The sequence below is a fragment of the Theropithecus gelada genome, chromosome 12, assembly GCF_003255815.1.
Source record: "Theropithecus gelada isolate Dixy chromosome 12, Tgel_1.0, whole genome shotgun sequence".
Lineage (NCBI taxonomy): Eukaryota > Metazoa > Chordata > Mammalia > Primates > Cercopithecidae > Theropithecus > Theropithecus gelada.
Window position 1 is genome coordinate 91,007,607 of NC_037680.1, and position 23,382 is coordinate 91,030,988.

At 33.7% G+C, this 23,382-nt stretch overlaps 1 protein-coding gene across 3 annotated transcripts in view; it reads left to right on the forward strand.

The window, feature by feature from the left end:
• SPAG16 (sperm associated antigen 16) overlaps window positions 1-22,992 on the forward strand; it is a 1,132,640-nt gene extending 1,109,648 nt beyond the window's left edge. For all 3 annotated transcript variants that reach the window (XM_025405273.1, XM_025405272.1, XM_025405275.1), the window contains one exon: window positions 22,630-22,992. In XM_025405273.1, coding sequence (XP_025261058.1) covers window positions 22,630-22,805 — 176 coding nt within the window. In that variant the 3' untranslated portion in view covers window positions 22,806-22,992. The remainder of the gene's footprint in view (window positions 1-22,629) is intronic.
• Window positions 22,993-23,382: the final 390 nt, after the last annotated feature.

Consider the following 23,382-nt stretch of genomic DNA (forward strand, 5'->3'; position numbering starts at 1 on the left):
TCTTTTTACCTGGAGCATTTTTACTACTTCCTTCTAACCAGATTGTTTTATGTTCACTCTTTTTCCCTTCAACTTCCTTTTATATTTTAAGATTTAGCTCAAAGGTCATCTCCTCTGTGAAGCAAGCATTATCTGACACCTTAGCCATTTAATATCTCTCCCTCTTTTATGTTCTTAAGATGCCATATATATAATATTGGTAGGGCATTCTATTGATTTATTTTTTATTCTTTTAACAAATATTCATTGAATTTCTGCTGTCTAATACTCTATATTAAAGTAGAATTATCATATATATGTTATTTCCACTTTTAAAAATAGGGCTGTGTTTGATCCATCAGGAACCTGAAACAAAGCAGCATCTCAATATATATCTGTTGATGGAAAGAACTGACCAAATAAGATAATTTTATAATTTATAGTCACATTCTAATTTTTAACCAAAGGTGATATGATTCCAACTGGACTTTTACTTTCCACCACATTCTGAATAGCTTTTGGTGCTTTCAAAAAATAAAATCTACCCTTAGAAATATTCAAAAGTGTGGTGTATGTCCATCCTCATGCTGCTAATAAAGACACACCAGAAACTGGGTAATTTATGAAGGAAAGAGGTTTAATTGACTCACAGTTCAGCATGGTTGGAGAGGCCTCAGGAAACCTACAATCATGGCAGAAGGGGAAGCAAACACATACTTCTTCACAGGGCAGCAGAAAGGAGAATGAGTGCCCAGTGAAGGGGGAAGCCCCTTATAAAACATCGGATCTCATAAGAACTCACTCACTATCAGGAGAACAGGATGGCGGAACCAGCCTCACAATTCAATTATCTTCACCTGGTCTCTCCCACAACACATGTGGATTATGATAACTACAATTCAAGATGAGATTTTGGTGGGGACACAGCCAAACCATATCATGTGGTTATACCGTAAGTTTTAAATTTCTCTCCAAGTGATGAAAAAAAAACCTACTATGGCTGTATTTTTAATATATATTTTAATCTTAAAATGCTAAAATTATCCTAGCATGTATTTGGAATGTATTTGATACTTTTTTCCTGTTGGAGAGATTCACATTTTTGGAAATGCTAGAACAAAAAGAATGCACATATTTCAGATCTACTGACCTGGAAAAATGTCCAAGCTCACGAATAGATACAGGTTTGGTGGAGCCTAGCACATAAAATGGCAGGGTCCCTATTTAAGAAAAAAAAAAATTATTAACAGAAAATTGCTAGGTCCTCTCCCTCCTAAGGCCTTGGAAGGGCCTATACAAGTGAGGGGCCCTAAAGTGCATGGTTCATTAATTTCATGGTATACCTGCCTGTGTCTGTGATGTATTGTTAAAGGGAAGAGGAAAAGTTAAAGAATATATATGATCTTTACATTCTCCTAAAAAAATTAAACTGCTTTATGTTATGTATATGTTTTATGGGCAAATGAAAACTCTGGAATAATGCAGAACCAAATTATTAAAATCACCTTCATCAGAGAAAATTAAGTCTGAGGGTAAGATAAAGTAGGAGTGTGTGTGTGTGTGACTATTTTTTAGACACATTTTCATCATTACAGTGATAATGCACTACTTTTAAATTTTAATCCCGAAATAAACTTTACTGGGTGGGGAACAAAAGCATGTGCACGTGAAAGAATTCCAAAAAAGGAATTTTTTGGATGTCTTTGGGAAAAGTCCATATCTTCCCAAAGTTACTATATGAATATACCACATATATAGGTTTCTGAAATTCGGCTATATTTGATACAAAATTAGCCACTTTCTTTTCTGAGAACATCGCCTGTATTAATAGACTGTTCCCCAGGCTTCTCATAAACACATGCCACAAGAGAATCAGATAAGAAGAGAGAACGTAAAAGCTCAGTGACCTACCAATGGGGTGCCAGGAAAACGATCTCTGGTAAATAAAAGATGCCAACTATATCACCCTGAAATCGCTTAAATCAATCATGTTTTGAAATCAAGAGAAACATTTCTCTATAGATAAGACAAACACAAGATGAATACAAAGGCATATGTAACCCACAAGAATAAAATATAATCAAGACAAGTCAAGTCAAAAATATTTCTCTAGACATCCATGCGGGAACCAGTTGATTGTGGCTGAGAAAAATCCAATATGTATTTCAAAACAACTCATCACAAAAGAAATTAAAGCAAATTCACACTAGGAAAAAAAAAATGTTTTTTGAAATAACTAGTTCTACCAAAATGTGTGCAATCTAACGTGCGTGATAGAGTTGTGACAACGATATTTTCCAGCAGGAGACTCTATGGTTCCAAAAGGCAGAATTTCATAGCAATACAAGGCTAATGATTGCAGTGTATGATGGCAGTCCTAGCCTCAGCTCCAAGCATGAAAGCAGATGCCTTTCTCTTAGGTGTTCTGACAGGCTGATATTAAAGAGCAGCATGTGTCAGAAGATGTAGGAAATCAACTGGCCTCTTTGACAGATTTTACTGTAGAATGTTTGTATTGTCAGGGCAGTAGGTATGACAAACCTGAGAGATGACAGTAATAGGAGTGTTTAAGTAAGAGAACAAGCTTAATAGAGATGCCACTATTGACAATAACTTGCTTATGTTAAAATAAGAGTCCTTGCTTTCATTTTCCCCTGAAAATCCCAATTCCAATTTTTTGAATCCATTTTTGCTAAATATTACAAAAATACCTTTTAGTCATTTGCAAGGATAGAAGACTAAACTCCCAGTTATATTGCCTCATCTGTTTTTCAAGATACCTCATTCCATCATATCATTGACATTCTTCAGTTAGGGCATTAGTCTGGACTGGGGCAGAACCTATGTAAAATGTTGAAGTGACTGTGAAATGATTGCCTATTTTTTGTTGGAGTGCACTTCAAATTAACCTTGGAACCCAAGCTCAGGAATAGTGATTAACCAACATTTGTACTGAAGCCCGACACTATGTGCAGGATACCTTGTAATTATCTTAAGCCAATTGTCCAGTTATTCTGTACCACAAATAAAATGTATGAAACAATTTTTCTCTCCAAAAATATATACACATTTTATATTTCTTGCATTTCTCTAGTATTCAAGTTAATTACAGTTTCAATGTTACACCTCCAGCAATGGCCTCCTTCCTAGGTATTTGAACTCCTCCAGAAATGTTTTACTCTAACTCTGTATGCACGCTCAGTGGTACAGCATTTGGGAGGGTGAACTGCCAGTTGTGAATTGATGCTGAATGAATGGGTATGCTTTAAAAAAAAAAAAAAAAAAGTCCTTTTCACTCGTGTGCTTTAATACTCATGTAATTATGATTTCAAATTCTCTCAAGGCTAAAATTAAACTTGGCTTCCTGGATGGCCAAACAATTGACTATTCTTCTACACCACTCAGCTCCCACTTTATCTCAGGCTCACTTTGAGCACAAACTAGTTAAAAACAGTCATAATCCAAATGCTGAATTAAATATGACTAAAAGATATAAACTGAATGGGCAGTTTAAATCTAATATCATCCAATTAGAACCATAGTGGATCATTCATCCCCTTTCCCCCCACACTCCCAATGGAGTGGGAGAGGCAGGGGAGCACAGCATGAGTTCTAGAGGCAAGTGTGGGTCATGGTGCTAAAGTCCAACTGGATGGAGTATGTGGAGCCAAGGGGAAAGTTACTAGAAGCATAGTTCCAATGGAGAGCCAGATCAATGTCACAGAGATGATCTGAAATTGAGCTGCCAGTCTATAGAAGGCTTGGCAAAAGAGAGAAGACCATGTACAAAATTGATAGGCAGAAACAAGGAGATTTTCATGAGAAAATAATCTTGAAACAAGCACAGAGTAAAACCAAGAAATATTGCTCAGGTTGTGAAGAGGCAGCTGGGTGGGCAAGAGGATTAGGTATTTGTGACTTTAGATGTGATGGTTCTAGGAAGATCTTAAGGACAATGGAGGACACTATTATTATACCAGAGATCACAAAATCATGACCTGACTGTAGACAGGCTGTTTGCATATGGATTTGAGCAGAAACCTTGAACCCAAACATACTGGGTATGAATCTTGACCCTACTACTTACTAGTTTTATATAATACAAGGCAACTTCCTTAAGCTTTGTAGCTTCAATTTCCTCTTCTATAAAACTGGGATAATCATTACAATGATTTTGAGCAGGAAATTGGTTAATACATGTAAAACACTTAAGGAAAATGAAGGTCAAAGAAGGAAAAATAAAAATATTTTTGCTTCATCTTTTTCATTCAAAATTTCATTAAACATATTTCTTCTGATCTTATGAAATAAATTTTAAACTATATTCTTAAAACTTAAATTACCTAATTTATTGAATAAAATATAAATGGGAAAATAGGCAGTATATTTTATCCACCAAAATGAAAATATCACATGGAAGAATGGGTTAAATATGATCGATTAAATGCCAAAGCTTTAGTAATAGTAAAGAAGGAAATGGGTATAAGCACACAAGGACAAAGAAAACACAGAGGATACAACAAAGGGAAAGAAATGTCAGTGGAAAACAGATCATGGAGTGGTAACTGACTTAACAGAGTGGGAGAAGTAGGGACTCAAATGCCTAAAGAAGAAGACTTCCACATAAATGAGCTAATTTCCACCACTAAGCTCCCTAGCGATTCTGGAATTGATGTCACCAGCTACAAAGAATTTAAGGATGAAGCTTGGATCTGACACATTGTATAAAGAGTATTCTAAGCCCCTAGACCTTCTCTCCAACCCTGCTCAATCAGGCAACTCTCTTTGAACCACAGTTCTCAAAGAGAAAGGAGCTTTGTCCCTCAGAAAAATTAAATCAAAAGTGGCCCTGGACTCAGGAACACAAGGCACAAAATATGAACACAATGCAGAGATTTGGACCAAGAGAATTCTCTCCATCTTTCCCTTCATCCAGTTCCTGGAACACAGGTCACCAGTGAGCAAACCACAAGATTCATTGCTGAAGAAATTAAATAGAACCCAAAGAAAATGCCTACAGATACTGACATTTGAGGGTCACACATTAAAAATGTCAACTTGCCACTCAATCTCAGGTTTTTTTGTTTTGTTTTGTTTTTTTTAGATACGGTTTCACTCCCATCACCCAGGCTGGAGTGCAGTGGCATGCTCTCGGTTCACTACAACCTCTGCCTCAAGCAATCCTCCTGCCTCAGCCTCTAGTGTAGCTGGGACTACAGGCACCAGCCACCACACCTGGCCAATTTTTATATTTTTATTAGAGACTGAGTCTCACTCACCATATTGGCCAGGCTGGTCTCGAACTCCTGATCTCAAGTGATCCACCCGCCTCAGCCTCCCAAAGGCTGGGATTACAAGCGAGAGCCACGGTGCCAAGCCTCAGAATCTTATCCCTGTACTCACCCTTCCTGAGGAACCCCCAGAAGGTGAGCTTTTCCCATGCCAGCAAGCCCTTGTTTGGGAGTCCTTAAGAAATAATCCAAAAAATGAATTTGATGCATTTGACCTGGGGAAGAATAGTACTGAAAGAAGTTGTATAATTCTAAAGAAGAGTTTAGGAGTAATTAGTGATAGGTAGATAGAAAACCAACCTACAAAGGAAAAAAAAAAAAGATCATGGAGTGGTCACTAACTTAACAGAGTGGGAGAAGCAGGGACCCAAAAGCCTAAGAGAAAGACTTCCACAGAAATGTGTGTGCATAGTTATAATAATATAGCTGCTAATTTGTTAATACTGAACCTAGAATTGTGTTCTAAATTAGTTGAAGGAATGGAGAGATAACTGGGTAGAATTACATAAGAGTCTAATATTCTCTCAATAGGAAGTCCATAGAAAATGTTTGAAATTGATACATTAAGAAATACTAATGGGATTCATTATTATCCAAAATATATTATTTTCCAAAGCAGCAGCTAAAATAATTTAAAGTAGGTATTGCTGGGAATGAAACTTCGTGGTGGAAGGGTTTAAGGCATAAATTATTTTTCACTGTAGGTCTATAGAACTTGATTTCTTAAACCATGTCATATATTTTCTCAACAAAACTTAAAATTGAAGCACAAATATCTTGTATAAAAGCAGTCATCTAATCTCTTTTCTTGAAATTAGATTAAACATATTTTTGTGAATCTCAGTCAGTTTATGGTGAGTAACTTATCTTTATTTTGGTTGAATGTTACAATAGTTTATGCTCTGCTCTTTGGCTGTCAGCCCCTGAAGGAAATACACAAAATTTGGCTTTGTCTTGCCATGTCCCATCTATCACCAGGCAGGGAAGTTTTGTTCAATGATGCCCCAAATTGAGTTTTATATGTTATTTTTTAATCTTAGACTAATCCATTGAATAATAAACATAAAAGGCAAGATATTTATTTAAGTATGTACTCAATGGAAATTAGTATTTTCAGGTCTAAAAAATTTTTTTATAAATATTTTCCCCAAATAGCAAAATAATTAGGCTAAAATACAATTCTATAAAACAATATAATTTTATAAAATACAATTAATGAAAATAAATTGTTATACATATCAAGATCATTTAAGTCAAAACGTGTATGTGTCATTTGTGCAAAATTAAACATGATGCTGTATCTCTTTTGCATTTGATTGGAACAAAGGGATATTTTAGACCCCCAATGCTTTACAACACTCGTAACATGAAATTGGAAAGAAAAACCAGAAAAATGTTATACATGAGAAATAATGAAGTTATTGATTAATTTCTAGAAAAAGAAACATATCAAAGCTTTAGATTTGCTCTAAAAAAAGTTTGAAGGGCGAATATTGTGCTATTTTGAAGAGACTCCTAATTTAGAAAGCTCAAATAATGTCTCTTTTTTAAAATGGAATCTTTCTCCAGTCATAGGAAATGTACCACCACAACTATGTAATCAATGTGAAGCAGATGGTGGAGCAATTATCTGGTGTATTTGGGCACTACCATTGGCCAATACACAGAATATGGGCCAGGAAATTTATTCTGTGTTTTCAAGCTGCTTTTGGGTTGTGATGGATTGTGTTGCTTAATGAAAATCTTTGTATTAGTTTCCATTTTACAGTCCTCATCTAAATAGGCATCTCTCTTTGTCTCTCTTTCTGTCTCTATTTCTCTCTCTGTGCTCTTTTTCTTTCTGTGTGCCTTTTTTCTTACTCTTTCTCTTTCTAAGTCAAATAAGAGCTATACAGTGATGATTTTAGAAGTCTAACAATTTGAGCTTTACTATTTAATATCAGCATAGCTTGTTACTTTTTTTTTTTTTTGAGGAAATAACTACTCCCTATACCAGTGTACAAATTTGAGTTATTTCATTTACTTAAAATCATCTATAGGGTTCACAATTGAGAGAAGACACTATTTTGCTGATTCAGAATTATGTACTTGAGTAAAAAAAAAATTTTAAATACATTTTAAAGCACTTGCTTTGAGCATTTAGGATAATATCCTAAGTGAGAGGTATTTTACCTTTAATTCCAACTGAAAATTAGCTATTCATCTCATATTGGTTTCAAAAACTTTTATTTTTTACTTTGTCTTTTTAGATCAGTTTTAGTTTCACAGAAAAATTGAAAGTACAGAGATTTCCCATATACCCCCTGTCCCCACACATGCACAGCCTCCTCGATTATCAAAATCCCCTGCCAGAGTGGCACATTTGTTAAACCTGATGAACCTAATTGACACATCATTATCCTACAAAAGGAACTCGGACAAATGTATATTGACACATGTATCCATCATGATACTCCAGTATCACTGAATAGTTTCACTGGCCTAAAAATCCTCTGTGCTCTGCTTATTCATCCCTACCTCCCAACAACAACTGGCAACCACAGATCTTTTTATTATCTCCATAGTTTTTCCGTATCCAACATGTCACATAGTCAAAATCACACAGTATGTAGCCTTGGCTGATTGGCTTCTTTCACTTAGTAGTATGCATTTGTTTCCTGCATGCCTTTTCATGGCTTGTTAGCTCATTTCTTTTTATCATGGGAGAATATTCCATTGTCTGGATGTACCACGCTTTATTCATTCACTTACTGAAAGACATCTTACTTGCTTTCAACTTTTGGAAATTATGAATGAAGCTTCTATAAACATTCTTGTACAAGTTTTTATGTGGACACAAGTTTCCACCTCCTTTGGGTAAATACAAAGGAACACAATTATGAAATAATTGGCAAGAGTATGTTTACTTTTGTAAGTAAACTGCCAAACCATCTTCCAAAGTAGATGTAACATTTTGCATCCTCACCAGCAAGGAATGAATGTTCCTGTTGCTCCACATTCTCACAGCATTTGGTGTTATCAATGTTCTGGTGTATAGTGGTACGTTACTGCTGTTTTAATTTGCATTTCCGTGATGACATATGATGTTGAGCCTCTTTTCATATGCTTATTCACCATCTGTCTATCTTCTTTGGTAAGGTTAAGGTATTTGACCCATGTTTAAATATTTTTATAAATTTTATTTTAGGTTCAATGTGCAGATTTGTGATACAGGTAAACTGCACGTGACAGGGGTTTGGTGTACAAATTAGTTCATCACCCAGGTAATAAGCATACTACCCCATAGGTATTTTTTCTGATCCTCTTCCTCCTCCTACCCTCCACCCTCAAGTAGGCCCTGATGTCTATTTTTTTCCCTTTTTCTGTCCTTGTGTTCTTATCATTTAGCTCCCACTTATAAGTAAGAACATGCAGTATTTGGTTTTCTGTTCCTGTGTTAGTTTACTTAAGATAATGACCTCCAACTCCATCCATGTTGCTGCAAAGACATAATCTCATTCTTTGTTATGGCTGCATAGTATTCCATGATATATATGTAACCATTTTTCTTTAACGAGTCTTCACTTGATGGGATTTATGTTGACTCTATGTCTTTGCTATTGTGAATAGTGCTGCAGTGAACATGCATGTGCATGTGTCTTTATGGTAGAGTGATTAATATTCTTTTGGGTATATACCCAATCATGGGATTACTGGGTTGAATAGTAATTCTGCTTCAAGTTGTTCAACAAATCATCACACTGCTTTCCACAATGTTGGCCCATTTTTTAATTTGGTTGTTTTCTTATTCTTGAGTTTTAAGAGTTCTTTGTGTAGTTTATATAATAGTCCTTTACCAGGTATGTCTTTTGCAAATATTTTGTACCAGGCTGTGACTTGGCTTTTTATTGTTTATTTTAATAAAGTCCTCCAGTTTTTAAAATTATATTTAGTATCTTCATTTATCACTATTTTTCTCTGCAGTTGCTAAAAGTACTTAGACACATTGTATATATACCTAGTTTTAGAATAATTTGTACTTCTCTGATAATTCAAAATTTTTAGTTCTATATATAAGAAATGACTACACAGTAATAATGGTGATCTGTGATTAATATTTTTTGTTTTATTTTTATTTTCCAAATGAACCTAATAAACCCCATTTATCCACTACCCAGGTTTGACAACTATTAATATTTTGTCAGTTTTGTTTCATTAATCCCTTCTTCTTACATGTTCATGTGTGTTGTTCTTAAGATTCTGAATTCCCAAAGAATATATTTTTAAATTTAAATATTGACAACAGCAAAATAGTGTGGTTTCTCAAAATGACTCCACAAAGTCATTTTTATCTGTTTGGTTAAGTTCTTGTATTTTGTTTTAAAAATGATTTCTTTAGAAATAATAAAATCTTTAGTATTCGGAACTTTTTATAGATTCACATCAAGATCTTTTGAACATGTGCAAAGTTGCCACTGAAACATAAAATGTATCATCTTTGATAAATAGCCCTTAAAAAAGCAATTTTCTTTAGCTTTTTTCCTAGAAATACTGGGATTATTAGGAAAGTATAGACTATACCGTGTGTTTCTAATTTTAGAGATTATAACAATTTTATTCTGTTTAATATAATAAAATCTAATGCAGCTTGCTGTAATTGTTTATTTGGGGAGATACTCTAGTGTATGAATGTCACTGAGATATTAATAATCATAGTAGCTAGTTAATGCAAAAAAGCTTGAATTTATATACTTTTTTCTTTTCTTTTTTCTTTTTTTTTTTTTTTGAGATAGAGTCTCTCTCTGTTGCCAGGCTGGAGTGCAGTGGTGCAATCAAGTGATTGTCCTGTCTCAGCCTCCCAAGTAGCAGGGACTACAGGCGCACACCACCACGCCCAGCTAATTTTTGTATTTGTAGTAGAGATGGGGTTTTGCCATGTTAGCCAGGATGGTATCGATCTCCTGACCTCGTGATCTGCCTGCCTCGGCCTCCTAAAGTGCTGGGATTACAGGGTGAGCCCACGTGCCTGGCCATATTCTTTTATTTTCTAATGCAGATTGCTTGTCATATAGGTGTTCAAATTTTTCTGTTCCTTTGCAACTATAATTCCCACTTTACCCCTAAATTCCCTGCAGTTTGTCCTTGGCAGTTTTTGCATTTAATAGCCCCATCGTAAATCAAGGGACCCCAAACATTTGTAGTCTATTTAACAAAATACTTGAGCTGATTTCTTGATAAAAGTAGATGCAATTTATTTGCATAAGTCTTTTGGAAGGCAAGAAGATAGATAGATTGTCAAATGTAAAGACAATAGAAGCTAAAGCATGGTTTTCATGACCTAAAATGTGGCTAATTATATCTTTGTTTTCTTCTCTAATACAAAAATTGACTCTGAATTGCACATCTGGAATGACTATCTTAAGTATAATTTTTTTTAAATGCCTTGTGTTATTCCTCCTAAAATGACAGCGTCTTGTTCTTCATTTGGGTAATTCTCCTTATGCACTCTCACTTGTTCTGGTCAGCACTTACTCCTGGCCTGGTGAATTAGTAAATCACGCCCTTCCACCTGCCAGCCACATGATCCAAGCTGACCAGTAAGGGAAAATTTTTACCTGCTCTGAGACTGCTGGGCAATAGAGGTACTCTTTCCAGGCCATCAGCCTGAACCCAGACTACCAAGTGGATAGAGTCAGCCTCAGTATGGATTTACACTGCTGGAATCAGAATATAGAGACAATGACAGAAGGCATCCTAATAACATCATTCCAACCTCTTGAGCCAGCCATTATTGGAGTCAGTTTATTTATATTTCTGTGTGATAAATGTATTTGTTAAACTTAAAAAAAAGTTTCCCTTTGCCACATTGAGTTGACTTTCCTTCACTTCCAACTGAAAATACCCTAATATTCCATTTATTCAGACAAGTCAAACTCCATATTTTCTAATAATTGCACTGCCAACTTGGCCATTTTTATGCCTCCTGTATATAGCTAAATCATGCGTGCCTCATTACTTTAACTCCAAGTACTCATCAGTGCCCTTAATCTCAAATTGTCCCCTAGCTTTTAGCAAAAGTCCGTTTGATCCAAGTGGACTACCAGATGAAAAGGTTAACAGTGAGAAAGTATGATGGAGAGGGGCTGAATAAAGAACAAACTAATCACATGTTTCTTTAAATTTTCTATGAGACATAAAGCCAGGTCATCGGAATATAATATTATAGAATGTTAGCTGAAATTTCCATAAAGATGCCTTCACAGAATTATGAGTTAATATAAATTTATTTAGCAGTTCATGTAGCAGCCAAATTAGCTTAACTTTCTGGCATAACTACTTTTGTTTCCCCTTAGGCTGCAGGATAGAAGAAATTTTATAGACAGACTTGGTTGGCATTCTTGTTCAAATCATATCTCTGTTATCTTAAAGGAGGTCTTTCATGTCTCTATGATTCAATATCTTTCTCTGTAAAATGAAAATAATAATGTTTCCTTTGCATTTGATTGTAAGGATTACATAATACAGCAGATGTGAAATATTTGGGAAAAAGTGAGATAATAATTGCAAGCTAGTGGTTCCCTCTTTTATTATCAACTACTTCAAATTATTTAAAAGGAAACCTCCATTAGGTATTATGTCTGTGGGTCTTACTCAGGAAATAAATAGTGACATATATAAAATTTAGAGCTAATCTCCATGATTTCAGAGAGTTTAACATTTTAAATCATCAGATTATACTACATATTACATTTAAACTAATTAATTTAGCCATTTCCAGTTCATACAAGACCTTCACATTCAATATTCCAGTCATTCTTTTCCTCTTGTGAGGAGGGTATCCATCTCGATTATAATTCTTTTACCATATATTTGCGTATCTTTTTTTTTTACTATAACTATTAATGGTATAGTGATGCTGATTTATCACTTAGCCTCTTTTACCTAACAATGTTGCCCTGAAGTAGGAAAGGATGAAGTTCTAAAATTAGGATCTAATTATTAACAATTCACCACCTGAACATTAACTAACAGAATCTGACAGTGGCTTTCTCTACAGACAAACCTCCACATTCAAGAAAGAGGATTCCTTTATAATGAAGTTAGTTCTGACACCAATGGACACTAAGAGAAAAACTCCCAAAATATTATAACTCTGACTTTTAGTCTTAAAATGTAGTTATGGTTTGAATAGTAAAATCTGAGCAATACTAAGGGTGGTTTTATTACTTTACAGTAAGATAAAAATGATTAATTTTTAATTAAATTTTGATAGTAAATATAAGCCCTTTGTTCCTTTGCCTATTTCTAAACAATGAAGAAGAATATATCACAGTCTATGATTTGCTATGAATTATGTTTTGTGATGGCTTATCGAATCCTCAGAACTGAACTGGAACTTGCGTTTCCTGACATCAGCAAAAGCTTTTCTGAAATGTTTGCAAAGCTCCAGATGTATGGGGTCCCTGAATAAATATTATTCCAACACTGATCAGCTGCGTAGGTGAAGACCAAGTTAGGAAACAGGTCTACAAGGATTTCTTAATGAAAGCAGGTGTCTGTTGATATTTTAAATAGATTCAGTAATTAATTAGAACATTTTTAGGACTTTAAGTGCATTTCACAGGAGATTTCTGTGATATTCAGAAGGTAGCCCATGTAGGAAAGCACCTGTTCAAGATCATCATTCATGCTCTCCTAGTAGGGGGAAATTATTTTTAAAACTACACACAGTAAGGCCAAAAGTTCTGTTCCTAGCAAGGTAGACTTAATTTTTTTTATTTATTCACATGCTATAGTTTAGAAATTTCTGGAGGATCAAAGAGCTGCCTTCCTAAGAAAGACATGGATTTCATGTTAAAGACAGAAAAAGATTACAGTTGGCCCCACGTAGGTGCAGATTTTGCAATCACAGATTCAACCAATTGCAGATTGAAAATATTCAAAAAATAAAAAATAACTGTAAAACAAAAATAATATAAAAATATAACAACTATTTACGTATTTATATTGTATTAGGTATAAGCAATCCAGAAATGATTTAAAGTACACAGGAGGATATGCATAGGTTATATGCAAAAACTATGTCATTTTATAGAAGGGACTTGAGCATCTGAAGAGTTTGGTATCTGTGGGTTGGGAAGGACCTGGAACCAACACCCCCACAGATACAGAGGAACAACTTATACTTGTTTAAAACTGTTTATGGGAAACTTCTAAAACAGACTCTGTGCATAAAATGCACTTGTTTGGTAGGTCACATTCTATACCAAGTTCACATAATGGTAGATTATCCTCAACTTCCATGTGTTTGATGTCCATTAAATATTATGTATTCTAAATAAGGTAAACAAATCTGTTGACTAGAGCTCTGAAGATACTGAAGCCTTCCCTTCCTTCTCTGTTATCATTTTTGTGACCAAGATAAATTTAAAATGCATTTGTTATATACTCTATGTTTTATACTTTGACATCAATTAATCTTTGCTCACAAAAAAAAAGTTAGGACCCTTTAGCATTAATACACATAGTAAAAAATACTGGAAAAGTTTTTAAATTGTTACTAGCACTTAGGCAAGTTAAATTCGCAAGCAGTATTTTTTTCTGAAATGCATTGATCAGCAGTAAGGCACAAAATAAACTAAATCACATTTCACATCTCCTTCAGTGGTGTTTTTGAAATTCTGAGTAATGACCCTGGTTGAGCCATTAATGCAAATCCTCAAAACTTAAGTAGTTTCTTGATACTTTTCATTTTGAGGCATCTTTTAAAGAAACAACAGATGCTTCTCCACATGCATTCAAAAAAATCAATAAAATTAATCAATAACACTCTCCACAGGTAATAAATGCTCAGAAGCATTTCTGCCTATCTATATTGATTGAGAGAATTGCTTCAAATCGGTTCTGATGTGTATAAAAATCATTTCCTTATTGATCAGAGTTTCTCTTCCCTCTCTGATATGTTATTTCATATATGGCACACAATGGTTTTTGTCTCTATTCTTGTATATTTGTGATAAATTTCTTATGATCTGTGTATGAGACTCATTTGATTAAAATATAAAATGAGTATTTTTGTTTCTTTGGGGAAACCTATTGCTCAAAATTTAATCAAATAATGAATAATTATGAGAAATTACTGAAGTTATTGTAATGAGAAACATAATGATGTATTTCATTCACAATTTTATTATTTATAATAAGCTTAAAAGATCTGAGTTTGCTTCTATTTCTTATAACAAAGCTCCATTCATGCAGACACATGCCTCTAATCCAGAATGACACTATTACTGATTATATAAATAATAGAAAAGTGCATAGTTTTAGTCAATTGCTGACTCATAATATTGCTGGAAAATGTAACATGTTCAAACCTATAAGTGAATTTCGTAACTTTTTTCCTAGTGTATGTGTTATGTGTTTGGACATAGAGTAATAAGAAAAATATTCTGAATTTTCTGAACATAAAGAAATTTAAAGTTTTGATAGAAATAACATTTAATAATTCTCATTAAAAGTGACTGTATTTAATTAACCCAACTGACTTATATATGCACAGTTATCTTAACTAACAGTACCTGATAACTGGTGGCTCACTGGGGAAACTGTATTTGATCAATTAAAGAGTCCCCCAAGGAAATACAACTCTTAACTCTTGATACATTAACTAGTGTTGTGAATTATTCCTCTAACAAAAAATCAAATATTTCTGTCAACATGATTTAATAAATTTCATAACTAACATAGGGTGCTCCATTAAAAAATGACATCATTTGGCCAGTTAATACACCACCACAGTAAGTTTACCTCAACCAGTACCTTCTTCAAACTTGGATTTTTTAACAAGTTTCATCCCTCTTAACCATTTTTCCTTGGAATTTCAGGGAATAGGAATTTTCATATTGACAACTGAGGTCCAATACCTCTGTCTACCTTAGATGATTTTACTTTACCAATCTATCAAATTAATTTTGTATTTTCTTAATTCTTAAAACAAATTGAGACCTCTCAGCAAAACAATAACTTTTTTTTTCAGGAACAATTAGTGTAAAGAATTGGATAAAATATGTTCACTGTATTCAAAAATATTATTTGGGGGAGGCTAAGGGGATGTTTGTCAATATAGAAAACATAAGCATTGGGAAGAAAATATAGTCTGGTTTGTTTCCCCTCTATCAAAATTTAAATGACAATTTTTAAATAACATCTTAATATAAAATACTTACCTAAAGATGTGGAAGTGTCTTTTCTGCCCACTAAAGCACTGGGTACATCGGATGGTCTCCTGAAACTCTAAAAGAATAGGGCAGCCTTCCTGAGTTTCTCACTTATTCCCAGGAAACTAGTTGTACAATCAGATTCTTGGAATCAATAGATGCCACTAGGGTGACCGTGAATATAAAATTTTTGAAATATTTGACTTACATACAAATTAATTTAAATATATTCCTAGAGATGAGCGTAGATTCACACTGGAAACTGGAGTGGCACATTCAAGAGAGTCTTTGATAGATACATCTCTCCGTCATGTTGCATTTTAGTAAGGGCAGCTTAATCAAAGTGGAAAGGATGAAATGGAGCCAATCAGGGGAAAAAAAAAAATCTGGGCATATCATAAAGGATAAGCACATGCGCTTTGGAGTCATATAGACCTCAAATCCGGATGTCATCACTTACAAGCTGTGTGGCCTTGGAGAAGTTGCTTTTCTTTCTAAACTTCATTTCCCTCCTCTGTAAAGCAGAGTATATGCTAGTATTTTCTAATACAAATATGTGATATGTGATATGTGATATATATACTATGATAATAGTATGTTGATAATTTTAAATTTTCTGATAGCCACATTTTTAAAGAACAGGTAAAATTGATATATTTATTTATATATTTATGTTTATATATGAATATATTTATACTTATTAATTATATACATATAAAATATATATTAAAATCTATAAAATGTACCCAAAAGGGTATCATATCAACAGGTAATCAATATAAAAATGATTAATAGCCTATTTTTCTTCCTTTGAAACCTGGTGAGCATTTTACAATTACAGCACATCCAATTTGTACTAACCACATTTCACATGCTCAATAGCTACATGTGTGTCATGGATGCTGTAATGGATAGTACAGGTATAACCTATCCCTTAGGGTTATTGAAGAATAACATGACATAATGCAAGTAAAGGATTTAGAACAGTGCTTGGCAAATAATAAGTACTACAAATGGTAGTGTGAAAGGTGCTACTATTATCCACTGATATTGACTATAATAGCTTCCTTGCTATGCTGGGGGAATGCAAAACTATATGGCATGGCCCCTGTTCCTGAGTACTTACAAAGTCAAGAGTGTAAGACAAATACATAATTGACTAGAATTTTTGACATTTTATTATCACATGAATGGTGTGAATGAAATGCAGTAAGTGCTCAGAAAAGGCAGATCTTCTACTAGGGATCTCTTGTACTAACTTGGTGAAGAAAATCATTTTGAACTAGGATTTAATAGGTAGGTTGATTTTTGTTAGCAAGTAATGGTTGGGGACCGTGGAGACAGCTAGGAAAAATATTACGCTACGGGGAATTACAGAAACAACAATCTAAAGGTAGGGAAGTGAAGAATACATTCAAGAAATGATGGCAAATTGTTTGATGGAGAGCACAGAGTTCATGTAAGAGTGTACTTGAGTTAGCAAATGCAGATTTGTATCAGAGAGATCTTAAAAGCCGTGCTAAGATACTTGGACATTATTCAGTGTCTGAAAGAAATAGTAAAAAAGAGCAACTGATTTAGGAGCCAAAGATCTGATGTCAGCCATATTCTGCAACTGCCACATGTGCATTTTCTTACCTGGGCCAGGTCACTTCAGTTCAGCTGTTTTATTTGTAACATAAGATGGTTAGATCTAAAACAAAACAAAACCTGAGAATGTCAGAGATGAAAAGGGCCTCTTTGTTGTTGTTGCTGCTGCTATTGCTTTCATTGTTCTGTTTATATTTATGGTATTTTAGGATGAGGGTAACATTACTGAAGAAATGCCTCAGGAATTAATATAGGTAGATTTAAAATGAAAAGATCATTTTGAGAATCATTTCAGTGGTCCTAGTATCTTAAAAAAAAAAGGATTTTAACTAATTATGTGGACATAACAGTTGGAAATAGTAATAAATGGCTGGACTGGATTATAGAAAATTGGTTTAAAAAAAGAATGGCTAGGACTTGGATTGAAGATGGAGATGGAGGCAAAGTTAGAAATGAATTTTATTACAGTTTGGAGTCTAGAAAACAAGATAATTAGTATTCATAATAGAAATGGTAGAACCAGGGAGATAATTTGGCTGGAGATACAGGAAGAGATGTAAAATGAGAGTTTTTAGTTATTGGGTACAATTTTTAGTACATGTTATATATGCATTAGAATGTATGTATTTAGAGAGTAATGGATATATATGAACAGTGACTTTTGCAAGAACATGAATGTTTTCATTTCAGAGTTTCACAAAGGAGTACAAACAACATTACATAAAACAATTATAAGATTAACATGAGCATTAAAGTTAAGAGCTTATGCAACTAGAGAATTCAGTGATATTCATAAAGAAGCCCCAAAGTGTGACACTTATCTGAGTCTTTTTTGCTTATTTTTTATTATTATTTTAGAGACAGGGACTTGCTGTACCACCCAGAATGGAGTGTAATGGTGGGAATAGCTCCAGCCTCCACAGTAACTAGGACTAGAGATGCATGCCACCATGCGTGAATAATTTTCTTTCAATTTTTTTGTGGAGTTGGAGTCTCACTATGTTGCCCAAGCTGGTCTCAAACTTTTGGCCTCAAATGATGCTCCAGCCTTGGCCTCTCAAAGCATTGGGATTACTGGCATAAACCCAGTTGGCCCTAAATCTTAATTTATGTAAGAATTTCTAAAGCCAGTAAATGAAGCAAGACTTTTTGAGTAATAAAGTTTTCAATTCAAATCCCAATTCAAGGCCGGGCGTGGTAGCTCATGCCTGGAATCCCAACACTTTGGGAGGCTGAGGTGGGTGGATTACCTGAGGTCAGGAGTTCGAGACCAGCATGGCCAACATGGTGAAACCCTGTCTCTACTAAAAATACAAAAAAATTAGCTGGCCATGGTGGCAGGCATCTATAGTCCCAGCTACTCAGGAGGCCGAGGCAGGAGAATCATTTAAACCCAGGAGGCAGAGGTTGCAGTGAGCCGAGATTGCACCACTGCACTCAAGCCTAGGCAACAAGGGTGAAATGCCATCTCAAAAAAATAAAGAAAATAAAATAAATAAATCCCAATTCAACCTTCTGTGAGTCTCCTTCATTTTCTAGGAGGAAAGAATAGCTACATCACAGAGTTGAGTGAAAAACATGTGATGTAAAAGAGAAAGTTCTAGACATTCAATAAATGAGGGCTACCATCAACTAATTCCAGTAATCCTGGATGACAAAGAAATGGGCTCAAACTTTTCTATTTAAAAATGTCATAAAGATGTTTGTGCTCCTACTTGTAACACACTGACTCTTCATACAACAAGCACGTATTAAGTACTGATAGGTCAAGTTCCATGATTATTAAAAAATTGCAATAATAAGCAGCATGTATCTCAACCTTAAGGAGAATTTGGCTACATGAGAAGGAAAGTAAGTATTGAAAGGTTTAAGATAACTCCTGGTTATTCTAGGTGTACACTGTCAAAATCAAATTGACTTCTCACATGTATTTCTAAAATTAATTAAAAATTTAATAAAAATTAATGAAAACTGAAGTTTTATAAATTGTAGCTAGAAAAAGTGTCAATACTACACATTTTATTAGCATGAGAGTAAGAGTTTCCAAATTATGCTAGTTTATATAAAGTGATTTTTACACCCAGATAAAATTTTACCACTCAATTTGTATGGATTAATTCATTCTATAAACTTCTTCAAGGGATTCTATTGTTAGTAATGCTTAAATTAATAAGTATATTCAAATACTCAAGTTTTTATACCAAATTCAATTGAAACTGTTATGCCTAAGATATTAGTGAAACTATTTCTTAAAATAAATATGGCATATAAAGGAACTCTGTTGTGTTAAGAAAGTTAAAAATTTATTTGGAACTAACTTTGAGAGACCCTCCAATTTATAAAATTTGATTGGATCATTTAATAGCAGAGCAATACTTTGAGGTTAGGAGAAACTTAATTCTTGTCTTCAAAGCCAAAAGGAGTTGGAAAATTCATCCTTTAAAGTAAAATAGACAGCACCATATGTTCCTCATTGAGTCCTATTGGTCAACAGAAAAGGTATTCATTTACTAAACATGAAAATATTCTGAAGTCTTGGTAGATAAAAATAAGTATTGATTACATTTTTTAAGACATATGAAGGAGTCATAATCACTCAATGTTGATATATACTGAGTTACTTATATAAATAATAGCAGTTACAAAATTAAATCAATCTTCTCCCTAGACTGTTTATTTTCTTTCCATTCTGTGAAAAGTGTGGACATCCTTATAATTTGAATGTTAACAAAAGAAAAAAAGCAAAGCATTTTTTACATAACAGATGTTTAAACATTTATCTTTATTTTAAAATATCTTTATAAATACATTTTGACCATTTTTATTTTTAACCTATACTGTTTTTAATCACAAATTTAATTCATGTGATTTTTATGTAATGTGTGTATTCATAAATTGTTACAATTATTCTTGTTAAAAAACTATGCTAAATAACATTGTAATAATCTGTTCAGAAATTACATGTTACAAGACAATATTTTGCTTTTAACATATTTAGAAAAGATTTAAAGTAAAAATACATTATTTAATTTCACATTTTTAAGAAATATATTTACTTTAACATGAACATTATTAGTTCAGGTTTCACATAAATTCTCATGACACTATTTAAAATTGTATTTCTACCATATTTTCATTCCATTGACCAAGTTCTGATATAGTTAAATCTTTTATTCTCCCTAAATTTATCATTAAGACCCTGACGTTCAGATGACAAGTGATTTGCAGTGTGGTTTGTTATTCATTGCCAATCACCAGGAGATTGAAAAAGATACCCATGCACTTCTCCATAAACACTTCTCTATAAATGCTACACTTTGTGGAGATGCTACCAGTAATGAGGCTGTGGCATTTTTTATTTTGTTTCTGAGAGTACCTCTTCTCTCTCACACCAACTGGATACTAAAGTACTAATGTAGCAATTAACATGCCCTGGTAAATAATTTTGAACATTTTCTAACTTCGAAAAAGGTTAGCATCCCCGTTCCCAGCAAAACTAATTTTTAAGTCACACCTTATATGCCGTGTAATAATCCAATATACTTTAAATGAAGTTGAACATGATTATAAATTTATATTCATTTTAGGAATTAGTTACGATACATGCTCAGCCTTGCAGTCTTCTGAAAATGAGTTCAGGAGAACCTGAAAAACCTCATAATAAATGTGCTGACCCAAATCTGTTCTTGAAAAAACAAATTATTGAAACACCTGAGGCATGGTGCTATTGAATTAATATTAGGTTCCAATATTATCATTTTCTGTATTTTATTAAACAAACTTTCTTTATAAATATTTCCAATTATTATTTTTACAGATTTGAATAATGATTTAAAGCTAAATATTTTTCTTTTTCTTTATGGACCTGGTTCTGTCTGGTTTTGTTTGATTTCAGAAATAAAAAAGAATATTTACCCCCCTTTTCAGCTGTTGTGTAAAGACTACAATAAAAAAAAAGTTATTTGTTTGATTCTTGGGAAAGTCACAAACAGCAATTGCCTATAGAGTGAGGTTGGAAGTGAAATCCATATGTAATGCCTCTGTCAGCAAAGACTTAGTAGAAAAGGGTTTATAATAAATATTCACATCTGCTGCTTTGGACACTCTAATCCATCCTAAGGATCTTTGCTGTGTCAGGCTTTGTTCTATATGAAGAAGCCCAGTAGTTATAAAGGTTTGCAAATAGGCTGTATTTATCATGGTTAGCTTTACTTTTATAACTTTTCTCTGTTTTAGAAGTATTCATGATGATTGGGGGTAAGATTTGTGATTAAATATTTCACTGTAGCTTTTATGGTGATATCATTCTAGAATTCTTATTATAAAATGGGCCAATGCTGTTTTCACAATATATCACTTACCTAAAATCTGTCAAGGCGGCATCATTGATAACAATGCTATGCTGGCTGTGGAAAACATAATGGCTAAAAGCCCAGGCTCTGGACCCAAAGTGCTGTGATTAAATGCTAGCTCCTCCTATACCTAGGGTGTCATTGTGAGCAAGTTACTTCACTTTTCCAAGCCTCTATTTCTTCACCTACATAGAGGAGTTAATACTATTTTCTTTATCATTAGATTATTGTAAGGATCATACAGAATTATCCATATCAAGCACTAAATATGGTATCTATCACATTAAAAGAGTTTGATAAATTTTAAATGTTATTACTGGAACAATAATATGCCTTCTAAGTATGATTAAATAATCCCATGGATAGTAGTAATGTCATACTTATTTACACTAAGTACTGAGCTTATGTAAACATAGCCTGTTGTTTTACTTACCTCCAAGTCCCATGATAGTTTGTTACTGGACTTCCTTAATAAAAATATTAATTACAATTGGATCCCTGATTTGTTTTCACTCTGAGGAAATAAGCCACTAAAAATATATGGTACAAAAATTATGCAAATACCCTGTGCTGTATTTAGCCATCTTATGTAACAAAAATTTATCAAAAGTTGAATTCTAAGCTAAAGTAAAAACTCCCAAGTCATTTTGAAATGGAAATATTTATTTCCACTTCAGCTTCAAAAAAAAAATTTGTTGAGTGCATGAGTATCACAATTTTTAAAGCAGGAATGTATATTGAGTTGTAAGTAATGATTAACATAATTATTATAAATAAGTTTAAAGAAGAATACAAATTTTAAAATACAAATTATCCATACATAGATATGTTTTTCCATAAATTTTGAAAGTTATGTCTTTTAAAACTTTTTAACATATAATTTGAAAAAGAAAGTTGCCCTGCATAGTTGCTTTCAATCTCATCTCCTCAAAATGCTTTATTAATCACAAATATAAAATAATAGTAGGACATTTGATGAAATCTGCATATAAAGGATGTAGACAATTAGGCTCTATGTCCCAATTTGAAAATTTTGTAATCTAATTATTGATGTGTCTTAATTTTGACTCAACTTATTTCTTATACCTACAGGAGCTACTTCATATTTAATAACTGACCCCAACACAGAATAATTGAAAAAAATAGAATGCTTCGTTGCTTATAAACTGTGAACACTTGAAATAAAACTTTGATTCATTCTCTCTCCTCTGTCTCCCTCAGGTCGAGTTTTAGCTCAGGCAAGTGGCAATGGTGTTATCCATTTGCTAGATCTTAAATCTGGGGAGATTCACAAATTGATGGGCCACGAAAGCGAGGCACACACGGTTGTGTTTTCTCACGACGGGGAGATTCTGTTTTCTGGAGGCTCTGACGGCACAGTTCGAACGTGGTCTTGACTGTCAGCACATCCCGCTGCAGAGGGCATTCCCTTTAAGGCTTGAAAATGCTTCCTGTAGTCCCAAACCAGCAAATAACTGGTTAAATGTGCCAGCAGGTAACATTTACAGTCTGCTTTAAAACATGCTTTGCACATATATTTTAGTGCGCATACTGTTACTAATAAAAAAAAAAACTTTATGCTCACCCATTTGTGTCGGGGTCTTTTTTCTGTCTCATTTTGAAAGAATTTAGAGACTCGGCATCTTTGCTAGGGATTTTGAAAGAAACAGCTTTACAATGACGCCTAATGACAGACTAGATGAATTACAGGAGATTGATTTTTAATGTTAGAGAACAAACTGCAGGAAAACCTGGCTACTTTTTTTTTTTTTTTTTTTTTTAATCAGATCCAAGCTGCAGGAAGACCTGAAGTTTAATCATGCAACACCGGGGAAGTCTTTCTGCCACCAAAGGGTCAAATAGAATCGACAAGCATACGTTTTCACAGATTGTTTGACAATGATTATGCTTTATCTATTAATAATAATCGGGGACTGCAGATGGCTTAAATCGAAATGCAAGCCTCTTCTGGAA